The sequence below is a fragment of the Carassius auratus genome, chromosome 30 (assembly GCF_003368295.1).
Source record: "Carassius auratus strain Wakin chromosome 30, ASM336829v1, whole genome shotgun sequence".
Lineage (NCBI taxonomy): Eukaryota > Metazoa > Chordata > Actinopteri > Cypriniformes > Cyprinidae > Carassius > Carassius auratus.
The window spans coordinates 4,433,858-4,457,458 of NC_039272.1; the positions used below are offsets into that span (position 1 = coordinate 4,433,858).

The 23,601-nt window shown below is 35.8% G+C and overlaps 1 protein-coding gene across 1 annotated transcript in view; it reads right to left on the reverse strand.

The window, feature by feature from the left end:
* Positions 1 to 23,601, reverse strand: part of LOC113048948 (semaphorin-4C-like) — a 58,528-nt gene that overhangs the window by 6,341 nt on the left and 28,586 nt on the right. Inside the window, exons 2-13 of the mRNA XM_026210930.1 lie at positions 21,659 to 21,830; positions 13,166 to 13,320; positions 12,870 to 12,932; positions 12,658 to 12,756; positions 10,539 to 10,635; positions 10,200 to 10,319; positions 9,557 to 9,708; positions 8,102 to 8,277; positions 6,937 to 7,081; positions 5,948 to 6,161; positions 4,312 to 4,427; positions 3,055 to 3,212 (exon numbers count right to left, since the gene is read on the reverse strand). Coding sequence (XP_026066715.1) covers positions 3,055 to 3,212; positions 4,312 to 4,427; positions 5,948 to 6,161; positions 6,937 to 7,081; positions 8,102 to 8,277; positions 9,557 to 9,708; positions 10,200 to 10,319; positions 10,539 to 10,635; positions 12,658 to 12,756; positions 12,870 to 12,932; positions 13,166 to 13,320; positions 21,659 to 21,761 — 1,598 coding nt within the window. The 5' untranslated portion in view covers positions 21,762 to 21,830. The remainder of the gene's footprint in view (positions 1 to 3,054; positions 3,213 to 4,311; positions 4,428 to 5,947; positions 6,162 to 6,936; positions 7,082 to 8,101; positions 8,278 to 9,556; positions 9,709 to 10,199; positions 10,320 to 10,538; positions 10,636 to 12,657; positions 12,757 to 12,869; positions 12,933 to 13,165; positions 13,321 to 21,658; positions 21,831 to 23,601) is intronic.

Below are 23,601 nucleotides of genomic sequence, written 5' to 3' on the forward strand. Positions count from 1 at the left end.
AACATTATTTTTTTTTTACAATGTTACTAATGTATAGATTAATATCTCACCCTCATGTTCTTTTTACATTTTTTATATTGTATATAAAGTTGTATGTCATAAATATGTAATCTCTGTATTTTTTGCAAGAAAACAAAAGTAGACATTGAGTACTAAATATGCTCCATCCGGGTTCGTCACATATTGGGTCCCCTGGAAATATTTCCTTTGTATGCTGTGCCATTTGCAGTGCATTTCTGTATTTGGTTGTGTTGTGAGTATTTGGTTGTTTTGTTAGACATTTTTCACATCAAATGATCTAACTTTTTTTTCTGTTATGTAAAGGTTAAATGATAACCCTGACAACAGCAAGTGCTCCTCAAAGTTCCACGTCATCAAAAGAAGTGGGAAGATGGTGCAAAGGAAGAACTCTGGTCTGAACCCTCATGTATCCTCCTTCATTAAAGGGATAGTTCACCCAAAAAATTAATTCACCCATTAATAACTCACCCTCATGTCGTTCCAAACCCGTGAGACCTCCATTTATCTCCTCTGTCCCTCCATTGAAGCTGTGTGTTCGGTCTGCTGTCCATGTCCAGAAAGGTAAGAAAAACATCATCAAAGTAGTCCATGTGACATCAGAGGGTCAGTTAGAATTTTTTGAAGCATCGAAAATACGTTTTGGTCCAAAAATAGCAAAAACTACGACTTTATTCAGCATTGTCTTCTCTTCCGTGTCTGTTGTGAGAGAGAGTTCAAAACAAAGCAGTTTGTGATATCCGGTTCGCGAACGAATCACTCCATGTAATTGGATCCTTTTGAACCAGTTCACCAAATCGAACTGAATCATTTTAAACTGTTCGCATCTCCAATACGCATTAATCCACAAATTACTTAAACTGTTAACTTTTTTTAATGTGGCTGACACTTCTGAGTTCAAACAAACCAGTATCCCGGTGAACTGCTGTGAGGAGAGAACTGAAGATGAACACCGAGCTGAGCCAGATAACGAACAAAATACTGACTAGTTCACGAGTCAGCCACATTAAAAAAGTTAACAGCTTAAGTAATTTGTGAATTAATGCGTATTGGAGACGCGAACAGTATAAAACGATTCAGTTTGATTTGGTGAACTGGTTCAAAAAGATCCGGTTACATCGAATGATTCATGAACTGGATATCACAAACTGCTTTGTTTTGAACTCTCTCACAACAGACCCGGAAGAGAAGACAATGCTGAATAAAGTCGTAGTTTTTGCTATTTTTGAACCAAAATGTATTTTCGACGCTTCAAAAAATTCTAACCGACCCTGTGATGTCACATGGACTACTTTGATGATGTTTTTCTTACCTTTCTGGACATGGGCAGTATACCACACACACAGCTTCAATGGAGGGACTGAGAGCTCTCGGATTAAATCTAAAATATCTGTGTTCTGAAGATAAACGGAAGTCTCACGGGTTTGGAACGACATGAGGGTAAGTTATTAATGACCTAATTCTGATTTTTGGGTGAACTATCCCTTTAAGGAGTTTCTGGATTTCAGCTGGCAAAACTATTAAGCTACTAAGAGAAAATACATCCTACACAGGAGTGTTCTGAATTAGTAAATTTTTAAGATTGTTCTTATGACTGAATCTGTTCATGTCTGTTGTTTTAAAATGCTCTTAATATGAAACTTTTATGTATAAATGAAATGTATTCAAGTTTTTGGAAAACTGAAAGTACAATCTGCAAGAATATTAAAATGTTATTTCAAGTATTACAATTTAACTATTTAACCAATAAAAGAAGTTAAACAGTCTTTTGTTTCTTTTTATAGTTTTTACTACTGAGACATGAGACCTGTTGAAATACAATAATTTGTAAAGTTTTACAATACATAATAAAAGTGAACCAATTACAGTAAATTTCACAGTGTAAAGTAATATTTTATTGTATTAAAATATATAAAAGGAGAAAAAAAACATAATTGTGTTTTACAGTAAAAAAATATATTACTGCAAATACATTTACAGCAAGTTAAAAGGTACTGTAAATATGAATACAGTATTTTTACTGTAAGTTTAATTTACAGTAAGTTACTGGCAAACTGCTGCCAGTAAGTTACTGTAATTTCTACAGGAAATTTTTTACAGTGTACACTGCTATAGGGATGCAGTTTAAGAGCACTGAGACGGGAAACAGAAGAAACAGAAATACAATAAAGAGGAGAGCACAATGAGCAAAGCAGCGGATGGATGATAGTGAAAGGATGCAGTGTTGGGAAGACTGCTTTTTAAATACATTTGAATAAACTCTTTAAAATAAAGGTTTAAAAATAACTGATTTACATTTGATTACTTTTGTAAATTTCTAACGAATGCTTTCAACTCTTAATTATTTTGAAACATGTAAAGCATCCAGGGTTAACATTATATTAATACTCAAAACTAATTACTGTCAGACTTTCAGAATCATTCAATAAATTATGCATAATTACATGCAAGTAACCTTAATCCTGTACATGTAGTTAATTAATATTACTCAGTACTTAAATGTATAACTACACTGCAACGAGGACACCTTAAAATAAAGTGTAACCAATAAAACATATGATCGCAAATAGGAAATAAAACAGTTATCAAGTCCTATTCTGTGTCCTGAAAGAATAAGTGTCTTATATTATAAAGCAGTCGATGCAATTTTGGGAAAGAAATCAATCAAATCTAACTGTAATTAAAAGTAATTAAAAAGTAACTGTAATTTAATTACACATTTGTTTCTAAGTAGCTGTAACTGATTACAGTAACATTTCTTCTGGGTTACACTTTATTTAAGGTGTCCTTGTTACATTGTAATTCTACATTTAAGCACTGAGAAGTATTGATTAACTACATGTACTTAGACCTACTATAAAGTTAAGAGTTCGGATTAGGGTTACTTGCATGTGATTATGCATACTTTATAGTGATTATAATAGTAAGTACATGTAACACATGTAACAAGGCCACCTTAAAATGAAGTGTTACCTTGTTTTATAACTAAATGACATAATAAAGCAGCAGAAGCGGCTCATAGATAGAAGAGCGTACCCCCGGTGGAGGTCGATGCGGACACAGGCGCGCCCCTCGCTGTCCCAGGCGCAGTATGGATCTCGGGACAGAAGGCAGTCTGGCTGGGAATGGTAGCGGCTGCAGTTTGCCAAGGGCAGCTGAAGAACCTCCGAGCGGGAGCCAATGTACAAATACTTCTATGGAGAACGAACGGACAGATTTGGGGTTGAACAGTGTCGGGAAGGTTACTTTGAAAATGTAATTGTTTCCAGGTTAAACTATTTAAAATGTAACAAGTAGTCTTATTTTTATTAAAGTAATGTAACTGATTACATTTGAGTATTTCAACATTTTCTAATGCATGTTTTCAACTGTTATTATTTTTCAAACATTTAATCCACGCAGGGTTAACTTTACAGCAGAACTCAACACTGACTACTGTCAGAATAATATTTTTAATCATTAATAATAAAGCAGATAGTTCTGGTTCTTGATTCTGATTGGCTGAGCCACAATCAAAGCTGTTCTAAATTACTCTACAATGTAACATTCACCTTTGTTTACGTTTGTGTGTTGCTCGGCAACTACTTTGTTGCAACAACAACTGTTTCTGAGGAGCTACATTGTTTGGTGGAAGAATAATACTGTCATTAATATCATTACACTTTATTTGCTCTGTTTTATTTTGTGAAACCTTACCACGTATATGGAATAAGTGCTTTATAAAAGCAGTAAGCCCAGTGGAGCCGTGGTTTACAGTGAATTTATAACAGCTAAGGGGCTTTTAAACCACAGCTTCACAGGGCTTACTGATTTAATTTAAAGCACAGCAACCATGAAATCATTCTTTAAAACCTATTTTTACTTTGAGATCGTTCTGAGACAAGATACAGTTTAATAGCTGTGAAACTGTTTTTGAAATCAAATGTGTGCATAGATATGACAGGAAACACTTGCATCTAACAGTGCTTTAAAAAAAATTAAAAATAAAGCATACACATAAACCTAAAATAGGAAATAAAACAGTTATGAAATAAGCATGAAATTAAAGCTCCAGAAACATTAGTGTATCGTGTTATTTAGAGACTTCAGTGCAATTTGAGAAAGAAATCAATTAAATATGTGTGTGTGTGTGTGTGTGTTTGTGTGAAAGAGAGTGTAAACACTGAGTGTTACCCCAAACCTGGGAATGAATAAGTAAAATGTAATCAGTTATCACTGCTTCTGGACTCAGTTTGAACAGAAGGGGTTAATGCTAGTCAGGTGTGAGATCTGTTCAGAGAGATGAGAAGTTACTTTGCTGTGTGAGATGGTGAGGCTGTCCACGGGCTGCTGGCGATCAAACAGCTGGATCTCTTCGATCACATGAGCTTCTGATCCCAGAATCAGCACACGCTGGAGCCATCCGTCCGCTGAACGACACACAGAGGAGAGATGGGGAGAGATTACACTCATATGGTGAGAAATAATGTAATGGGGACGGAGAGGAGAGACAAATAGTCCATTAATTCATCATCAACAACGTCTTTGGATTTTAGGAACAAGGTTACACCGATTACGGCAGGGAAATTGAATACACCCCAGCTGGTGCTGTGACCTATCATAACTCCGTATGTATGTGTGTGTGTGTGTGTGTGTCCCGTCCTGAACACTCAGTGCTTGTCAGATAATGTGCCACTGACCCCTCTCTCCGTCAGGAGCAAACAGGGAGAGTCTGGGAAAGGGATAACGGAGGAGAGAAGAGCTACATGGTGTGCTTTACAAACCCACCCTGACACTTTTGCTCATGTCAGACTATCTATGTTCACTCTTAATCCTCAGTCCGAGACATACACACACACACACACACACACACACACACACACACACACACCGTCTGCCTCAGTAGTAGACATGAGGTTTAACTATACCTGAGTGTATGTGGGAAGTGTATATTTAACGAGAGTTTTTTTTTTTTTGGGGGGGGGGGCATTTTACATTCATGATTAATTCTGAATAGTCCTGCAAATACATATATTTAATTTAATTATTCTATAATTATAATGTTCATGCAGTTTCAATTAATATTTGTCTTCACTAGTAATTTTAAACAGTCAGCGACAAACACATTTTATTATATATGTGTGTGTGTGTGTGTTTGTTCTTTGTTATAAATAAATAGTACTTTATTACAAACACATATTTTATTATATATTAATGCAGTGTCTCAATTAATATAATTTTTTCCATCACTAGTCATTTCAAAGAGTCTTAAGACATGAAAAATTAATATTTTAAGTTTTAAAAATATATATTTTAAGCATATATATGTTTTTTTATTAATCCATTAATTATTGTTTTAACAATTAAAAAATGTTTTTCATTTAATATATATTAATAACATTTAAAATGTTACACTAGTTGTACAGTATTTGTCTTTGTGTGCATTTGATGCAATCCTAGACTCTTTAAAGATACGCACACACACACACACACGCACAACCACACACACACGCACAACCACACACACACACGCACACACACACACACACGCACAACCACACACACACGCACAACCACACACACACACGCACAACCACACACACACACACGCACAACCACAACCACACACACACACACACACACACACACACACACACACACACACACACACACGTGGTTGAGTCTTGAGTGTGTTTATGGGAGACGGCCGAGGCCAAATACATCTTTTCCATTTTTCTTTGAAGGACTGACCTTCCTGCATGACAGGAATCAACTGGCGGAGGTGACTTTCCCACTTAGACACAACATTATGGCTAATAAAATGCTTTCTTTGGCTGCTCTATTCACACAAAAGGACAAAGGAACAATGAAGACTGTCAAATAACCCTCTTGAGAAAGAAATACTGGAGTCATTTTCACACACTGATGTGTTTCTCCTCCTGCAGCATACCTGTGCCGATGAAGAGCATGTTGTAGGACCTCTGGTCCAGCGAGCTCACTCTGTCCACTGCTAGTCGGGTGAAGTTGACCCCTTTAGTGAGCAGCAGGGGGCGAGCTTCTGCGCGGTCCTCCATCAGCGGGTGCTTCTTGGCAAAGTTTAGCGTGGCGTCCGGCAGCTGCAGAGAACTGTTGTAGCCGTTTTCTCTGTCAAAGTTAGTGATGCACTGTGGAGAGAACCAGAGAGGAAGGCCTTCGGACTTGATAAGGGATTGATTTTCTGCAAACTTTATATAGCATGTCATTCTGTATATGATGAGTACGTGTACAATGTAACTATTTTTGACTTTTTTTATTTTATTTTATTTTTTCAATTTGGGGAAATTAGCATTCTTCTACCTTGGTCCATTGGTAAAGTTAATGTGATCAGATATACATATATTAATATATATACAGATATATTAATATTTTTGGAGACTATTTTATCTGGATTTTTTGATTAAAAAAAAGTTCAGCAATTAAGTGAAATTCATATATCTATAATGAGTCTTTATTTTCTCTTTGATTAATTTGATGTGTTCCTTCTGAATAAATTAAGAACAAATAGCAGCTGAGTCTAAGCCATCTTCAAGAAACATCTCCATTCTAACTCTATTTGATCTACTTGTTTTCTTTTTTTATTTATTATTAAAATAAAATGACCCTCTAACACTAGCATTAGTTTCTATTTTCATTTTATTTAGATTAAAAAAAAAGACCTTCCTTTTTTATTCTATCTACTTGTTTTCTTTTTAACTATTATTTAAAAAATCCTAGCGTACTGTAAATCTATCTGAGACTTGTTACAGCTCTTGTATATAATTTAGAATTAGAGTTAAAGTGAATGGATGATGTTTTGATGTTATTTTACAGATTTAGTTTTTACAGTGCACTCTCACTCCGTTGTAATCCAACAGGACACGTATTAATACGATCTGAGAAACGAGTGTGTGTTGGGCTCACCGCTCCGGGTCGAGGGCTGGGGACAGTGCCAGTGTATCGCCCCCATCGCTGAGACGACTCCCTGTATTCCTTAAACGGCCCGTCGAACACGTTCTTCACCTCTCCGATCTGGTACTGACACACAGCAGACACGTCCACGTCCCCCCTGAGAGAACGAGAGAGAGAGAGTCCGTCTGAACTCAATCACTGCTTTATAACAGTAGCATAATGACAGCGCAGCGTTTTCTGCGCTTGAGGAACACGGCTGGATGTTTGGCACCGAGACACTTTTATACAAGCAGAGGACAGAGCGACTTTCACAACTACAGACAAACACACTATACCACCAAAAGTATTGGCGCCCAAGGTTTGGCTGCTTTAGTAATTTCCATGAGTACAAATCTTAATGTTTAAGCATATTGTAGGGAATTATGTGCTTCTAATTTTATGGCAACAGTTTGGACAGGAGTCTTTTCTAATCTAACATGACAATGGCTCTGTGTATAAGGCAAGGTTCAAAAATAAGTAAATGTGGAAGAACTTGACTTCAAATACAGAACCTTGAGTACACATACACATTTTAAATACATAAATTATGTTTCATCTTTGTTGCCAAAGTTTTAGAAATGTCTTTTTACTGTTTTTGGCTCAAGGTCAGAGGTGTTCAGCTGGGATTAGGACTTTCTTTTTTAACCTTGCTTTAAATATTAAAGTACACAATTTAAAACTGGAATAATAAGAAGAGAGAATTATGGGAAATGAAGCGTTCTTCTACCTCGGTCCATTGGTAAAGAGAATGTGTTCAGATATATATAAACTAGAAAAGCAAAGCTCTTTATATATTTTTTTTTTGTTCAAAAAAGCAACATAAATTTTTGCCTTTCATTTTCAGTCCTATTAAATATTAATAAGAAATATTAAAAAGTAATGTGCTTGTTATTTGAGGAAACCATGATGTATTTTTTTCTCGATTCAAAAAAAAAAAAAAAAAAAAGTTCAGCATTGAAGTGAAACAAAGTTTTTTACCCAGTCTTTTTGAACCTTGCCTTAAACACAGAGCATTGTCTTCACAATGCACACAGCACACAGTGCTCACACATTAAGATCCGTCCTCAGGTAAATGAGTAAAGAAACGTCAAAAAGGTGTCCAATTCGGGTAGTGATGGTCGTGTGTGTGTTTGCTCACCACTGCGCGTGGAAGATGCTGTAGAAGCTGGTGCTCCTCCAGTCCGCCCCGGGCAAGGTGAAGACGGCACGCAGGTTATTGAAGGTGATGTGGCGCTCGGGGAGAGAACACATCAGCCGAGCTTTCTGGAAGGTGGTCCACTTCTTCTGCAGGGTCCGAGTGCCACCCAGGTCTCCCTGAAACGAGAAGCAAGTAGCCATTTAACACCACACTTCATACAGATACAATTCTCTCACAAACATCAGGTCTATTATCTCCTCTTCACACGAAACATTCAAGTGTGATGTCATTAACACTTTCTCTGGTAATTTAATGTCCTGTAGCATGACAAACACTTTTCTAATAGCATAAAAGTATATTTAAAAATGCATATGAATATCTAATGCATAAAAATATATTTGATAAAAATATTCAAGAAGATATTTATAGATATTTCTTCATTACTCCCACAATAGCAATGCATTTATATCGTGCAAAAAAATTGAAGTAGCCTTTTTTTATTGCATTATTCTGTGACAAAAACAAGCAACAATAAATAACATATATTGCAGCACACAAATATATTTTATAATAATATTCATGCAGTCTTTCAGTTTACATGATGTCATAAAAACCTGTTTTCACTAGTAATTTTAAATAGTCATGTCGTGTAACAAATGGATTTTTAAAAAGAAATAAAACATTAAATATATATATATGAAAATTTATTTTGCGTTACAAAAATATTTATATAAATTATTTTCTAAAAATATTAATGTAGTGTCCTGTAATGACAAATACACTTATTATTTATATATATTTGTATAAGTATATTTAATAATTATGGAAAATTGTTTTCACCACGGGATGAAGAAATAAAAAAAGGCAATTCGTAATTTTAACACACAATTCGTAATTTTCCTTTGTTAACATTTAGCAATTCTGACTTTTTAATTTTGTGCTTATATCTTGCAATTCAGAATCATCCAAATTTCATTAATGAGATATTAACTCATAATTGTGGTAAGAACAATCTGGGTTGCAAAAAACAATAAAAAAAAACAATTGGAGTTACCTTTTTTATTTTATTATTCTGTGGCAGAAACAAGCGGCAATAAATAACATATATTGCAATATAAAAGTATATTTAATGAAAGTATTAATGTGATCTTTCAGTAAACATGCTATTATAAAAACCTGCCTTTGCTAGTAATTTTAAATATTCATGTTATGTAACAAGTGCATTAAAAAAATAAAAAATAAATAAAAATAATAATAAATGAAAATAAAAAATAAAATTTAATATAATAATAACAATTATATATATATTAAAAAAATTACAATATATTTATATAAATAATCCAGTCTACTTCCACTGCAATAGCAAACCCATTTTAAGAAGCATAAACATATATTTTAATGCATGCATATTTTTGCAGATGCTTGACTCCAGGTGTTTCCAGAGTTTGCTCTCACCTTACACACACGAGCCACTCGAGCCACAGTCACATCACTGTCACAGTCCAGCTCCACCGCTCTCTCGCTGAAGAAGAAGTAGATCTTATCGTCGTCTCCATCTTTACTGCTGCGGCTCTCTCGGACCAGAACCGAACCCACAAAGTTTGGCTCTGCACCAGACAGCAGGGGAAGATACAGAAGGACGTGTTAGATTCAGGGACACAACGCTTCGCAGATAAGAGGCTGGAGGTTACTCGATGCACAGATAAAAGATCTGGGATTCACCCTTCTAGAAACACCAGGACCATGTTCCCTGTACATCACCTTAATAGATACAATACGCTCTAAACCAGATCTTTTAACTGAGATCATATATATATCATTTACCTGCAAATCTAAATATTGAGAAAATCATCTTTAAAGTTGTTCAAATGAAGTTCTTAGCAATGCATATTACTAATCAAAAATGAAGTTTTGATATATTAACAGAAGGAGATTTACTAAATATCTTCATGGAGCATGCTCTTATTTAATATCCTAATGATTATAATTGTGACCCATGCAATGAATTGTTGTCTATTCCTACAGATATCCCTGTGCTACTGATGACTGCTTCAGGGTCACAGATGTGTTTTGTGTAAGTGTGTGTTATCAGACGTACCGTTGAGCCACGCCGGCAGGTATTCACTCTTCATGCTGTAATGCTGCTGTCCCAGGTTCCTCAGGATCACAGGCTCTGTGCCCAGAAAGTTATTGAGGGTGGCGGAGTACAACTCTTTATCTGGAGAAGGAGTAGATCGCTTAGAGCTGGAACAGGAGCACACGCACACACTCCTGTCTACAGCCTCGCGGTTATGAGATATTAAAGAGGGACTCATTCTCTCTCGAGTGTGTGAAGAGAGGAGGCATAAACACATCCACAGGCTGCACCCAACACACACACACACACACACACAAGACATAAAGAATAATAATGCAGGTTTTTGCATCTGTGACTCACCCACAATGAGGCCGGTGTGACCCTTGGCGGGGTCATAGGGGCACTTTCCCTTGCCGTCCTCCAGGGCGGCGCTATCCAGAGTGAAATGATCCGCATTCTATCAAAGACAGATGTGGTCACATATGGATAGAGTGAGCACACACACACACACACACACACACACACGACCTGATGAACACACTGCACCACCGGCCATGTTTGCCAATAGAGTTTAAGCACAGCTGAGCCCTCTTGTATCGACCTGCTACCCACACACACAAACAAGCGCACACACACAACAACATACCATCGTATCACATCACGATAACCACTCCCTACAGAAAAATGCAGATTTTTTTTGTGGTTGTTGCGGGGCAAAAATCCTTGATTTTAAAAAATGTGATGGATTATGCGGGATATTTTTGCAATTTTATGCGATGAAATTGCGTGAACTTGCAAAAACTGCGGTTTGATGAAAAAGAGAAAAAAAGGTGATTCCCCCAACACCTTTTTCTCACTAGGCTACTACCTTAATGTAAAGAGTAATTTCTTATTACTTCCTATGATAAGCGAGCATACTAAATCACAGAATATTTAAGTTGCAATCTCTTACTGCAGTATAAATTATTTTACATACTACTAATATAATTACAACTGTAAGTTTTTGGTGCTGTGCAATCTTACAACTGTAAAGTTGCATCAACTTCTGAATGAAACTACAACAGTGTTAGTAGCCTAGTGAGAAGGGGGTGTCGGGGGAATCACCTTTGTTTCTCTATTTCATTAAACTGCAGTTTTCGCAAGTTCTCGCAATATAATTTGTCTCCACTGTCATGTAATAAATCGGGAAACTGCTTTGCGCATTTTTTTGCGCTTATTTTTGTTGGCAAATAAGAATGATTTGCGCGCTTCAAGTATCACCCTGGTTTCACGCGGGGTTTTCAGATGCTGTTCACTTCACGTAATTACGTCACTTCTTAAGGTTTCCAATGGCAATAAGAGGAAAATGGCGCTTTACTTGTGTGAAGTAAACGCAACTTTTTTCAACTTTCTGCTAATATATATGTGAGTTTTTTGTAAGAAAATACATGGATTATGAAATAATGCTAGCCCCGCATATTTTGCTTTCCGAAATCTGCAATTTATGCGGCAAAAGTGCGGCGTATTTGAAAAAATGTAACCCCGCATAAATATGCGGCCTTTGGCTGATTATGCATTAAATCAGGTGATCGCATAATCGCGTTTTTCTGGAGGGAATGGATAACACAACCTCATTCACATCTGATGTATTTCACTTTCATACACTGGAAGACACTGGGTCTCTCTCACACACACACACACACACACACACACACACACACACACACACACACACACACACACACACACACACACACACACACACACTCGATCAAATAGAATACCACTCAAAAGATCAAAATAATGTTTTTCAAATAATGTCTCTTATGCTCACTGAGGCTGCATTTATTTAAAAAAAAACACTATTGAGAAATATTATTACAATTTAAAAGAGCTGTTCTATTTGAATACATTATAACATTTAATTTATTCCTCTGATGCTCCGCTGTATTTTCAGCATCATTTCTCCAGTCTTCAGTGTCACATGATCTTCAGAAATTATCAAAATATGATTATCTACTGCACTAGAAACATTTCTGATTATTATCAGTGTTGAAAACAGTTGTGCTGCTTCATATGTTCGTGTAAAAAAGTTTATATATATATATAATACTCTTCTTCAACAAAGGTATGAATTGATCAAAAGTGACAGTAGAGACATAACATGATTTCCATTTCAAATGAATGCTGTTCTTTTTTAACTTTCTATTCATTTTTTTTTTTTTTTTACAAAATTAAGCAGTAAAAACCATTTTCAACATTGATTAATAACTAAGCACTTTAGTTTCTGAACTAACCAATGTCTGCTGAAAATTCAGATTTGCGATATAAGATATACAAAGTTACATTCTTTAAAACTTGCATGAATATTTCACTCCACTGTTTTTCACCAGAAAAGCATGAAACTTAAAAAAAACTAAAAAAAATCCTAACAATGCCAAACGACTGGATCCCGTGACTCAGAAGGATTTCTGAGTCCAAGATAAAAGCACACACTCACAATATAGGTGCATTTGGGCTGGAAGGCGTACGTGCCACATGTGTACAGGTGTGTGCGGTTGTAGCTCTGCAGGAAGCGAATGTAGTTGAAGCACTCAGTCTGCACAGACAGAGAGAGACACAAAGAGAAAATAGGTGAGAGAGAGGGCGAGTAAATGCATTTCAGACAAAGTAAAGCTGTTAAAACATAAAGGATGCAACATCAGCCGCTACCTGGTTATTCTTCCCCTTCGCTGCACACTCTCTTTTCTTTTCCACCGGAGCAGACCACTCAATCTGAGAGAGAAAGAGACGTGACTTTTACCAGAAAATGTAAAACCTGTATTTGCTATTTTTTTCTGCTGCAACGGGCAATTTACTACAAATGGCTGTGGCATTGAAAGAGTGAGTCATTTTTAAATGCAGTTATTCTTGAATGATAAAATGCAAATGCCCTTTTTGCTTGATGGCTTGTGGATTAGTATTTATTGAGTGCATTAGGGGTTTTCTGAATGAAATATAATGCGTACCTGTGGTCGGAGCTGTCTGCTGATGTCGTTGGGATCCAGGGCAAAGATGTGCTCTCTGGCTCCAACGTACAAAACCCTCTCATGCTCCGCTAGGGTCAACATAGTGTAGTTCCACACCCCGACGGCGCGAAACCTCGCCATACTGTCATGCACGTCTGAAAAGAGAGAGGAAATGTGTGTTTTTGGCTGGTGTTAAATGTGATCCAAATGTCACTGATCCAATATGACTCTTGGGCTTTAAAGAAATCTCTCACATTTATCATGTTCTCCGACGCTCCTGCTGAAAATGCCACCTTAGGCAAGCATGCATTTCCATGGACACTCATAACCTTTGCTTAAACTGGTTGGCAATGTGTTAAAAAGATTCATTCGGATGGATCAAAGTCATCCAGGGCAGTTTATGTTGGTCAGTGAAGGTTTTAAGAGAGGAGGTCTTTACATTTCAAGTTAATTTGCATTAGATAATGTATTATGAAAACAGTCAATGACATGAATGAAATCATTCTGTATATGTATGATTTAACAAACCTAGATACAAATAAAAACAAGTTCATTGTTAATGCTATATCAATTACATTTATATACACAGATATTGTGTTCATGTTTTAGAATCATATATATTTTAATTATATAAACAAACAAATAAACAAACAACCATCCATTTACTACAAATACAATTATTTTATATTATACATAGACACACACGCACACACGCTCTCTCTCTCTCTCTCTCTCTCTTTCTCTCTCTGACAGTCACACACACACACACACACTCTCTCTCTCTCTCTCTCTCTCTCTGACAGTCACACACACACACACACACACTAAGAACTGGCACATGCTACAAGTTGGCTATGATCTTGGGATATCTGTTGCAGATGTAAAACAAAGGGAGACATCTTCAATCTTGGTTTAAGCCAGTGAAGAATCCAGGAGGGGACACCAGAGTCCCATGCATCCCTGAACACATGAGAACACTGCGTCTGATCAGATTCACCACTTCCACGGCAGAGAGGAGAGAAGGTTATGATGAGCAAGTGCTCCAGGAGAAAAGGAGAGATGCGGCCTGTGGTGGTGATGGAAGTCAGGAGAGCGTGTGGTTATTAGTTGGAGAGCGGCAGCTTGTTAACATATAAGAGGGATGAAAGATCCAAGAGGAGAGGGGAAACAGATTTCCCCTAGAGAGGACAGAGAACATCTGCTGCAAACACACTTCTAAATACCTGCATAATAACTCAAATGCCTCTCAGCCAGTCACAGTGCTTTCAGTTTATTGAGCTTTGTGCTGAACTGAGCATAGAGTGCCATTTCTAATTATTATTCTGAGAAGATGTAAATTACACACAGTGGGGCTGGACGCACTTACGGATCCTGACCAGACAGTGGCAATGCTGAGGGGCTCTTTGTCTAAAGCCCCAATCCCTTCACTAGTAACTGTGCTGAGCTGTGACATGAACAATATCTGACTATAGAAAAGTTAGGGAAAAAATCTATGTCAAACTTCTGGTTAATACGACAAGCTGATAATTATTTGAAAAAGAAAAACTGCAGCTTAAAAATGCATACTATAATGGTCAAGTTTTTAAGTGGATCAAAAACGTTCATCAAAGTTGTGCTGAGACAAGAATGCATTTTGGTTTTAGGACAACTTTGATGAAAGGTTTTGATTCTATTCAAATAATGACGTCTGCATTTTAAATAAATTGAAAATAAAATCTATTCTTCTGATAGGCATCGCAACATTGTAACAATATGTCAACACTCTAAATCCACAAAAATTTAAATAAAACATAAAGTTAAACTCACACTAAAAACTAATAAAAATAACAAAAGCAAGACAAATCTATATTTTAACGGTTATAGAATTTTAGCATTCATAAAAGAGCCTCATAAATATATTAATTATTCAAATATTGTGCATCCAAATAAGTATGTAAGTAAATATATATATATTTATAATATTACATTTAGCAATGTTTTTGATCAAATGCAGATGGTGCATTACAGCATCTACCTGCCAAAGCTAAACTTGCAAAACTTTCCCACATGGTTTTTGTATGGTTAGTAGAATTTAATTAAAAAAGTAAACAAAAGATGATTAAAACAAGAAGTACGCAAAGAACAAGTCGACCAAAGCCTACAGGAGCATATCTAATGGAAAGAGATGGAGTGTAGGGCCTAAAAAAGGAACAAGCTAAAAATAGACGCGACTTTGAATGGAATCCAGATGTGAGCAACATAAAGGGAACAAGAGGTGAACTCTGTGTGTGTGTTTGTCTTTGTCCTTCATGATTTCTCAGCTGGGCCGAATGAGAGGCCAGTGATCTCCGGTCGAGGGAAACGAGCCGCAGAACTGAAACGAGTCGAGTTGAAGGCTGCTGTTTTGCTCTGATGTTCCTCCACGGCTCCTTACAAAGCAGCTTTGCTATAAATACAGTCCTGCCTCACTTATAGCTCAGAACCGCAGTGCTCCAAACACACACTCTGCTATTAAAGACCTATTTTAAGGCCTTTGAAGCTTTGACACAGATACAAAAGAATGACTTAGAAACACAAAAAAATGGACACACACACTAATTAGGAAGAGAAAAGCGCATATAGGGGCTATAAAAACACACCCACGTTTGCTAGGACACAGATGAGAGGAGCCACTGTCTAAAGCTGACACATAACGAAACAATTAAGAGAGAAGACAGGGAAAGAAACGTTAAGAAAGATGCAGGTGTTACACAAACACAACTATAGGTCTGATAAGCAACTATAAGCTGATTACCTTAAATCAGTTTTTAGAATATGTATAACTCAATGCTTTAACTAAATGCAAAATCTGAATAATAATAATAAGCAGTGAAATAACCAACGATTACTCGATTAATCACTCACATAATCATTAGATTACTCGTTTAATCACTCACATAACCATTAGATTACTTCATTAATCACTCACATAATCATTAGATTTCTCTTTTAATCACTCACATAATCATTAGATTACTCGTTTAATCACTCACATAATCATTAGATTTCTTTTAATCACTCACATAATCATTAGATTACTCGTTTAATCACTCACATAATCGTTAGCTTAATAGACTAATCACTCACATAATCATTAGATTACTCGTTTTATCACTCACACAATCGTTAGATTACTCGATTAATCACTCACATAATCGTTAGCTTAATCGACTAATCACTCACATAATCGTTATATTACTAATTTTATCACTCACATAGTCATTAGATTGCTCGATTAATCACTCACATAATCGTTAGATTACTCATGTAATCACTCACATAATCGTTAGATTACTCATTTTATCACTCACATAATCGTTATATTACTTGATTAATCACTCACATAATCGTTAGATTACTCATTTTATCACTCACATAATCGTTATATTACTTGATTAATCACTCACATAATTGTTAGATTACTCATTTTATCACTCACATAATCGTTAGATTACTCGATTAATCACTCACATAATTGTTAGATTACTCGATTAATCACTCACATAATCGTTAGATTACTCTTTTAGTCTCTCACATAATCGTTAGATTACTCATTTTATCACTCACATAATCGTTAGATTACTCGATTAATCACTCACATAATCATTAGATTACTCGATTAATCACTCACATAATTGTTAGATTACTCGATTAATCACTCACATAATCGTTAGATTACTCGTTTAATCTCTCACATAATCGTTAGATTACTCGATTAATCACTCACATAATCGTTAGATTACTCGTTTAATCTCTCACATAATCGTTAGATTACTCGATTAATCACTCACATAATCGTTAGATTACTTGTTTAATCTCTCACATAATCGTTAGATTACTCGATTAATCACTCACATAATCGTTAGATTACTTGTTTAATCTCTCACATAATCGTTAGATTACTCGATTAATCACTCACATAATCGTTAGATTACTTGTTTAATCTCTCACATAATCGTTAGATTACTCGATTAATCACTCACTTAATCGTTAGATTACTTGATTAATCACTCACATAATCATTAGATTACTCGTTTAATCACTCACATAATCGTTAGATTACTCGTTTAATCACTCACATAATCATTAGATTGCTCGTTTAATCACTCACATAATCGCTAGATTAATCGATCATCAAAACAATCGTTTGTTGCAGCCCTACTCCACAGGAGAGAAGTCTTTCTCCTAGTTAGCAAATAGAGGCTTCTGCTGAAAGGTGCTGTGGAGGAATACCACACATAGCTTGACAGACATCTCAAGCTCCTGACAGATGTCACTGGAATACGTGTCATAGCTGTCTCGCTGACTGTGTAAACAGCAGGTAAGAGTCAGGGGAGCGGCCCACGCCTTTTAGCCTAGCCCAGATCTGGTCTATCAGGAACGCTCTCTGACTCATTGTGCATGTTTATGATTGCTGACATCTGGTTAGACAACATGTGTTAGAAGGCCTTTGAGAGGAGGACGTGTGGTTGGGAGTCAGTTAAACAGCTAAGAGAAATTACTCACAGAATCACATAAGTCACATAAGAGTATTCTCTATAAAATCTTATGCTAGTTGCTGGGGTTTGGAAAATAGCAAGTCATTAGTTAAATTACAGAAACCACTGTAACCCTACACTCTAAAACATGCTGAGTGGTTTCAACCCAACTTTGGGTCAAATACGGACTAATGCAACTATTGTGTTAAATTTTTAAATTACATTTTGACCCTTAAATGTTGGGTTAGTCCAATTTGAACCCAAAGATGGGTTGAAACAACTCAGTATTTTTCAGCAAGTACATTAAGACTAGCTTCTACCGGGTTTGTTGCTGGTTCAAGATGGTTTGGACGATTGCCAGTTTGTTAACTAAAACTAAAAATATTTAAAATGCTTTTGGTAATTAACATTAAAGCTGAAATAAAACCATATCGGTATTAGATGAAAACTTAAAGAAACTTGAAAAACCAAATTAAAAATGTTGTATTGGCAACTAACTGAAAGTTGATTATCAAAGTGAAAACTGCAATAAAAATTAAAGCTAATAAAAGCTAGTAAATATTATATAAGCACACAAGTGTTAAAACTAAAATGGAAATTGAAAATATAAAGATAAAGGCTAATTAAAAATATTAATACATCATAGTTTCAAATTCAATTTTGAAAAACATTTTTACATTCATGTGATGTATTTCAGAGGAAACAATTACAAAAAGTAGCACAGAATGTACATACCGCCATGAATTAATCGGATTACAAATTAAAAAGGAAAGTCATTTCATAGGTGGAGAAAGATTATAACAATTTTAATGTTCAATGAAAACAATGCATGCAATAAGACCAAAACCGTGCGCTAGGAAAGCCAATATTTTGATTTTACGTTGATTCTTGAAACAGCAACATCAGAGCAATTAAACTGTCCTCGGAGCCCAGAAAGAGTGAATCCGGAGAGTCAGAGAGAGTGGAAAGGTGTGGAAGCACTGAGAAAATGACAGAAATAGTTTGGGAGTAAAAGAGCAAGATTGAAATAAAAAGAAAGAGAGAGCATAAGAGACAGGATGACAGTAAAAGGGAGAGATGTGTGAAAGGTTGCTGGAAATAGGCCTGCATTTGACAGACTGCAGTCGAGAATTGAACTCACAGCTTGTACCGAGTTTGACCTTTTCGTGAAAGCGGCGAGCACACAAAAAATAGAAAGACTTTCTTCTTTCTGTCCCCTTTAACAAACAGCTTCCTTCTGGAGCGAACAGATCCACAAAGGGTTCGCGAGACGGATTTATTGAATGAAAAAAGAAACAGATAATGAGACACACGAGTCTGTTAGACGTCGCTGTATGTCTGTGTTAGAGGACAGATAGACGATATAAACGCACACACACATACACACACACACACACACACACACACACGCAATGGGCCTGTTCTATTCATCATTCGTCATTCTAGTAACTGGAGGGTAGAGAGATGTGTGTAACTTTGCCATCCTCAGTGCATTGCACTTATTCACGTATAAATGCACAAACCCTCACCTGTTCAGTCTGATCTGACTGACTGATCTGCTCTTTATATTTACATTTTTAATTAAAAGGTTTTGGTAATTTTGTTCTATGCTGAATAATTGTAATAATAAACCAAATAAACTTTTAAGCTTTCATTTATTTTTATTTAGTTTTTGTTAAAACCATGTTAATCATGCTTATCCATGCTTTGTTAATCCCTGTTAAAATTTTAAGCCTTCATTAAAAATGTATCTTTAATTTGGTGTATGATCCATTCTTTATATTTTTGTATATGTGTGTGTGTATATATATATATATATATATATATATATATATACATTTTCAATTTAAAGTATCATAATAAACTTATTTCAGGTTTTTCTTGGGGGGGTTTAATTTCTTCATCTAATATTTATATTTTATTTCAGCTTTTTTTTTATATATTGTTCATCCTTTGGATTCCAGTGAAATTACTCTTTAATTTTCAGTTTGATCTGCTCTTTTTAATTTGAGTGATTTTGGCATGATCTTTTTTCTCATTTTTATTAGTTTATTTTTTTCCGGTTTAGATTTTTTTTTATGTTCAGTTAATTGTAATCTTAGTGTTTCCTCTTGATGGAGATAATTGTGGAGGAGGGGTCTTTAGAGGCTGTGGGTGTGGAAAATAGTGGGTAAATATTATCTCTGCTGAGATCCAGCCCTCCACCTCCAACCACACACACACACACACACACACACACGCACGCGTGTACTCTAAATCCCTCAGACTCCCAGTCTAAGCACTCACGTATAAAGATTAAACTGCGCTCTGATGCTTTGCCTGTTTTTCAGTGTTTCACCCTCCCTGAAAAGTGCATGTGTGAAGACCTACTGTTTTCATGGTTTAGGGCCCAAATTAGTCACACATGACCTGAAACAGTAGTTAAACACATTGTGTACTTTTCCGTTCTTTCTGGACTTTCTTTGACGTCTTTCTTTCTCTCGCTGGAGCTGGAGCACAACTAAAGCCATTTCCTGTCCATTTACGGTTGTGTTCCCAGCCGCTGCGCTCCCTACTGAGGGCTTAGAAGGAGATGCTATCAGTTTATGTGTGTACATATAAAATAATACATGTCTATGCGTGATGTTTACTGTAGTTTGATTATAAACTGTGATTTGGATTAAAACAGGAAATTTCACTAAACAGTTATGCCACTTTTCTAAGCATGCAGCTTATCATTAACCACCAGTAATCTAGTTGTTATGCTTTAATTTAAACCATGCCATTCATGTTATGCATCTCCTTTCAAACTACTGTACAAAAGTTTAGGGTCAGCAAGTTTTTTTTTGTTTTTGTTGTTGTTGAAAGAGATGAATACTATTATTCAGCAAGGATGCATTAAATTAATCAAAAGAGACTGAAAAGACATTTAGTTAAAAGAAATGTTGTCCTTCTTAAACTTTTTTCATTAAAGAACCTTTAAAAAATGGTAAAACTGTTCATTTCAACAAATAATAATTTTACCGTTTTTATTGTATTTTTGATTAAAGAAACGCAACCTTGGTAAGCAAGAGTGTAAGTTATGCTGAATTCATAAGTCAATACTTACCTTACACAACACACTCAGAGATATCACGTTAAGATGTCTGTGTACACTTATTGATCTTCACAGAAGTAATTCATCAAATGATGGAGAAGAGTGTTATCACAAGGCAGGCATCCAGACATGAGCACTTTCTGCATTTTAAAGAGTCGATTCAGATGTCTAGACTACAGTGAAGCGATGTTTTACAATCTCAGCACAGTATGTCAGATCACGGTAGTCTGCTGCATACGTAACAAGCTTTTATTCTCAACTGGCGTACAAATTGTGATCAGTGTTACTTTTGAGAATATGTTTGCATCATTAACCTGATCATAGTGCTAAGATAAAGCTAATACACCAGAAGAATCGATATCTTAGACCATGTGTTTGCCTCAGTTTTACTTGAGAAACAAACCTGAGAAAATAAGCTTCAAAGACCGAATGTTTTTTATTTTATTTTTATTTTTTTACCCATGCTGTCAAATTGCTTTCCTCCTATCTTAACTATAAACCACACTAAATTTTACTAGATGCATGCTAAAAATTTAAAAAATATATTTTTTTCCAGCGAGTAAAGGAAAGTACACATAACTCAAATGATATCATCTGAAAACAAGTCTTCTCAGATAAATGCATTTTTTATGGATGCTTCTCGGAAAAGACAGGACTATTGCACAACTTGTTCTAATTGAATCCCACTCAGAGAAAGCATAAGAGAAATAAAGAGCAGCTGCATAGAAAACATGAATAGGGATGAAAGCTTTCTACTATAAAGACCTATAAAACCATGCAGTAATGTGATATCCCTCTAAATTCAAAGCAGAAATCACACCTCTTATCTCAAATCTGCAAGGGAGGGGTCGACTAAAGAAAAGAAGAAAACACGGATGAATAAAGAAAGGAGGAGTACCATAAAAAAAGAGTGCAACTCACCATTATATTTAACAGTTTTGCGTGGGACGGGGTTCCAGTTGACACAAATCCCCTTTTCAAAGCCGATCACGAACATCACGAGAAAAACCTTCGCACACTGCATTTCTCCGCTCCACGGAATGCAGATTCTGATTGGACGAGAAGCAAGGGTTCTGATTGGACAACGAGGCTCCTGTTAAAGAAAGCAAAAAATAGAGACAAAAGTGATTATGATGCACGCCAACGTCCCTAAAGCGAGCTGGAACTGTCAGGACTATTTAATCACACTCTTTCAGAAAAAAAAAAACTATTTAGATGAATTGCAGCAAACAGCAAAACAATAATCCTTTAAGAGTAACTGCATCATTGATTCATGCTGCAATGCATGCTGGGAACCGAAACCAGTATGAAATTCTTTGTTCAGACAAAAGTGTTTGACTAGTCGGGACAATATTTGGGCTACAAATGTTGGTCTGACAAGTGTTTTTATTTGTATTTTTATATTTGAGAAACTGGAAAATGTTTTACAGTGTTTGCAAACCACCAGCAATATTGACACAACTCGTTTACGAAGAGCATGTCACACACGGAGGAAGGACTTGTTTGTAATCATAATTGGAGTCTGCGTTCTCTTGAATGCATTACGATGCAAGGTTACGAGGGAAAAAAGCCTGAAGAGTCCAGTCTGTGCAGAAACGGCCGTTTTCACACACTTGCTCTAATCATCAACCCGCACCTGTTTCTCTCCATTAAAAAGGGAAATTAGGGCCTTGATAATATTTGCTGATTTGAGAGCAAACCCATTGACTTTTAAATGTGCGTCAAATGTCAAACAGTGTTTAGCGGTGCCCTCTTTCTGCCTGCCCTGTGCTTTATCATCCGGTCTGAAAAGGTTGTGTGAATTGAAAAGTTTGCAGTGATAAGCAAGTGTGGATTGAGATGCGCAGCAATCTCACGACTATTGATTTCTGTTTTTCTTTTTTCATTAGCATGAAAGAGAGCCAGAGAGACAGATAAGAGAAGTCAGAGATGGTGGCGATTTGCTCCAAATGAGTTGTCTGTAATAGACGGGTTGCAATATAGCAATTCAATGACTCACATCTCCACTTGCACGGCAGTTTTTTATTGGATCGATGTGCGCTGCTTATATCTGTGCTGTAGGGAGGACTATTCTGACAGGTGCTGTCTGCTCGACTTTTAAAAACAGGTGATTGTGTTCTCCGCACCTTTTCTTGGACGGCAATTCCAAGCTAAATATATGCTCTTTAGCTCTCTTTGTGTGTGTACACTGCTGTTCCAAATTTGGGATTTATAATGTTTTTTAATGGAATCTCTTCTGCTAATAAAAGCTGTATTTATTTAATCAAAAATACAGAATTTGGTGCAATATTATTGCAATTTCAAATAACACTTTTCTATTTGAATATACTTTTAAATATAATTTATAAGAGGGAAGCAAAGCTGCATTTTTCCAGCATCATTCCTCCAGTCTTCAGTGTCACATGATCCATCAGAAATCATGAAAATATGATAATATGATTTATTTGATTTTTATTAGATTTTTTTGGGGGACCCGTGATACTTTTTTTAACAATGTTTATTCAAAATGAACATTCAGTTCAGGGTCAGTACATTTAAGAAATGAATACTTTTATTCAGTGTCAAATGCAAAAAAGTAATAGTAAAGATTTCTATTTTGAATAAAATATTTGCTGTTCTTTTTAGCTTTTTATTCGTCAAAGAATCAAAGAAAAAAGTTTCGACACTGATAATAAATCATCATATTTTCATGATTTGTGATGGATCATGTGACACTGGCGGAATGATGCTGAAAATGTATTGCTTCTTCACAGAAATAAATTCTATTTTAAGTGATATTGAAAAAGGAAGCTGATATTAGATATTGCAATAATATTTCACAATATTGCTGTTTTTTCTGTATTTTTGATTAAATAAATACAGCC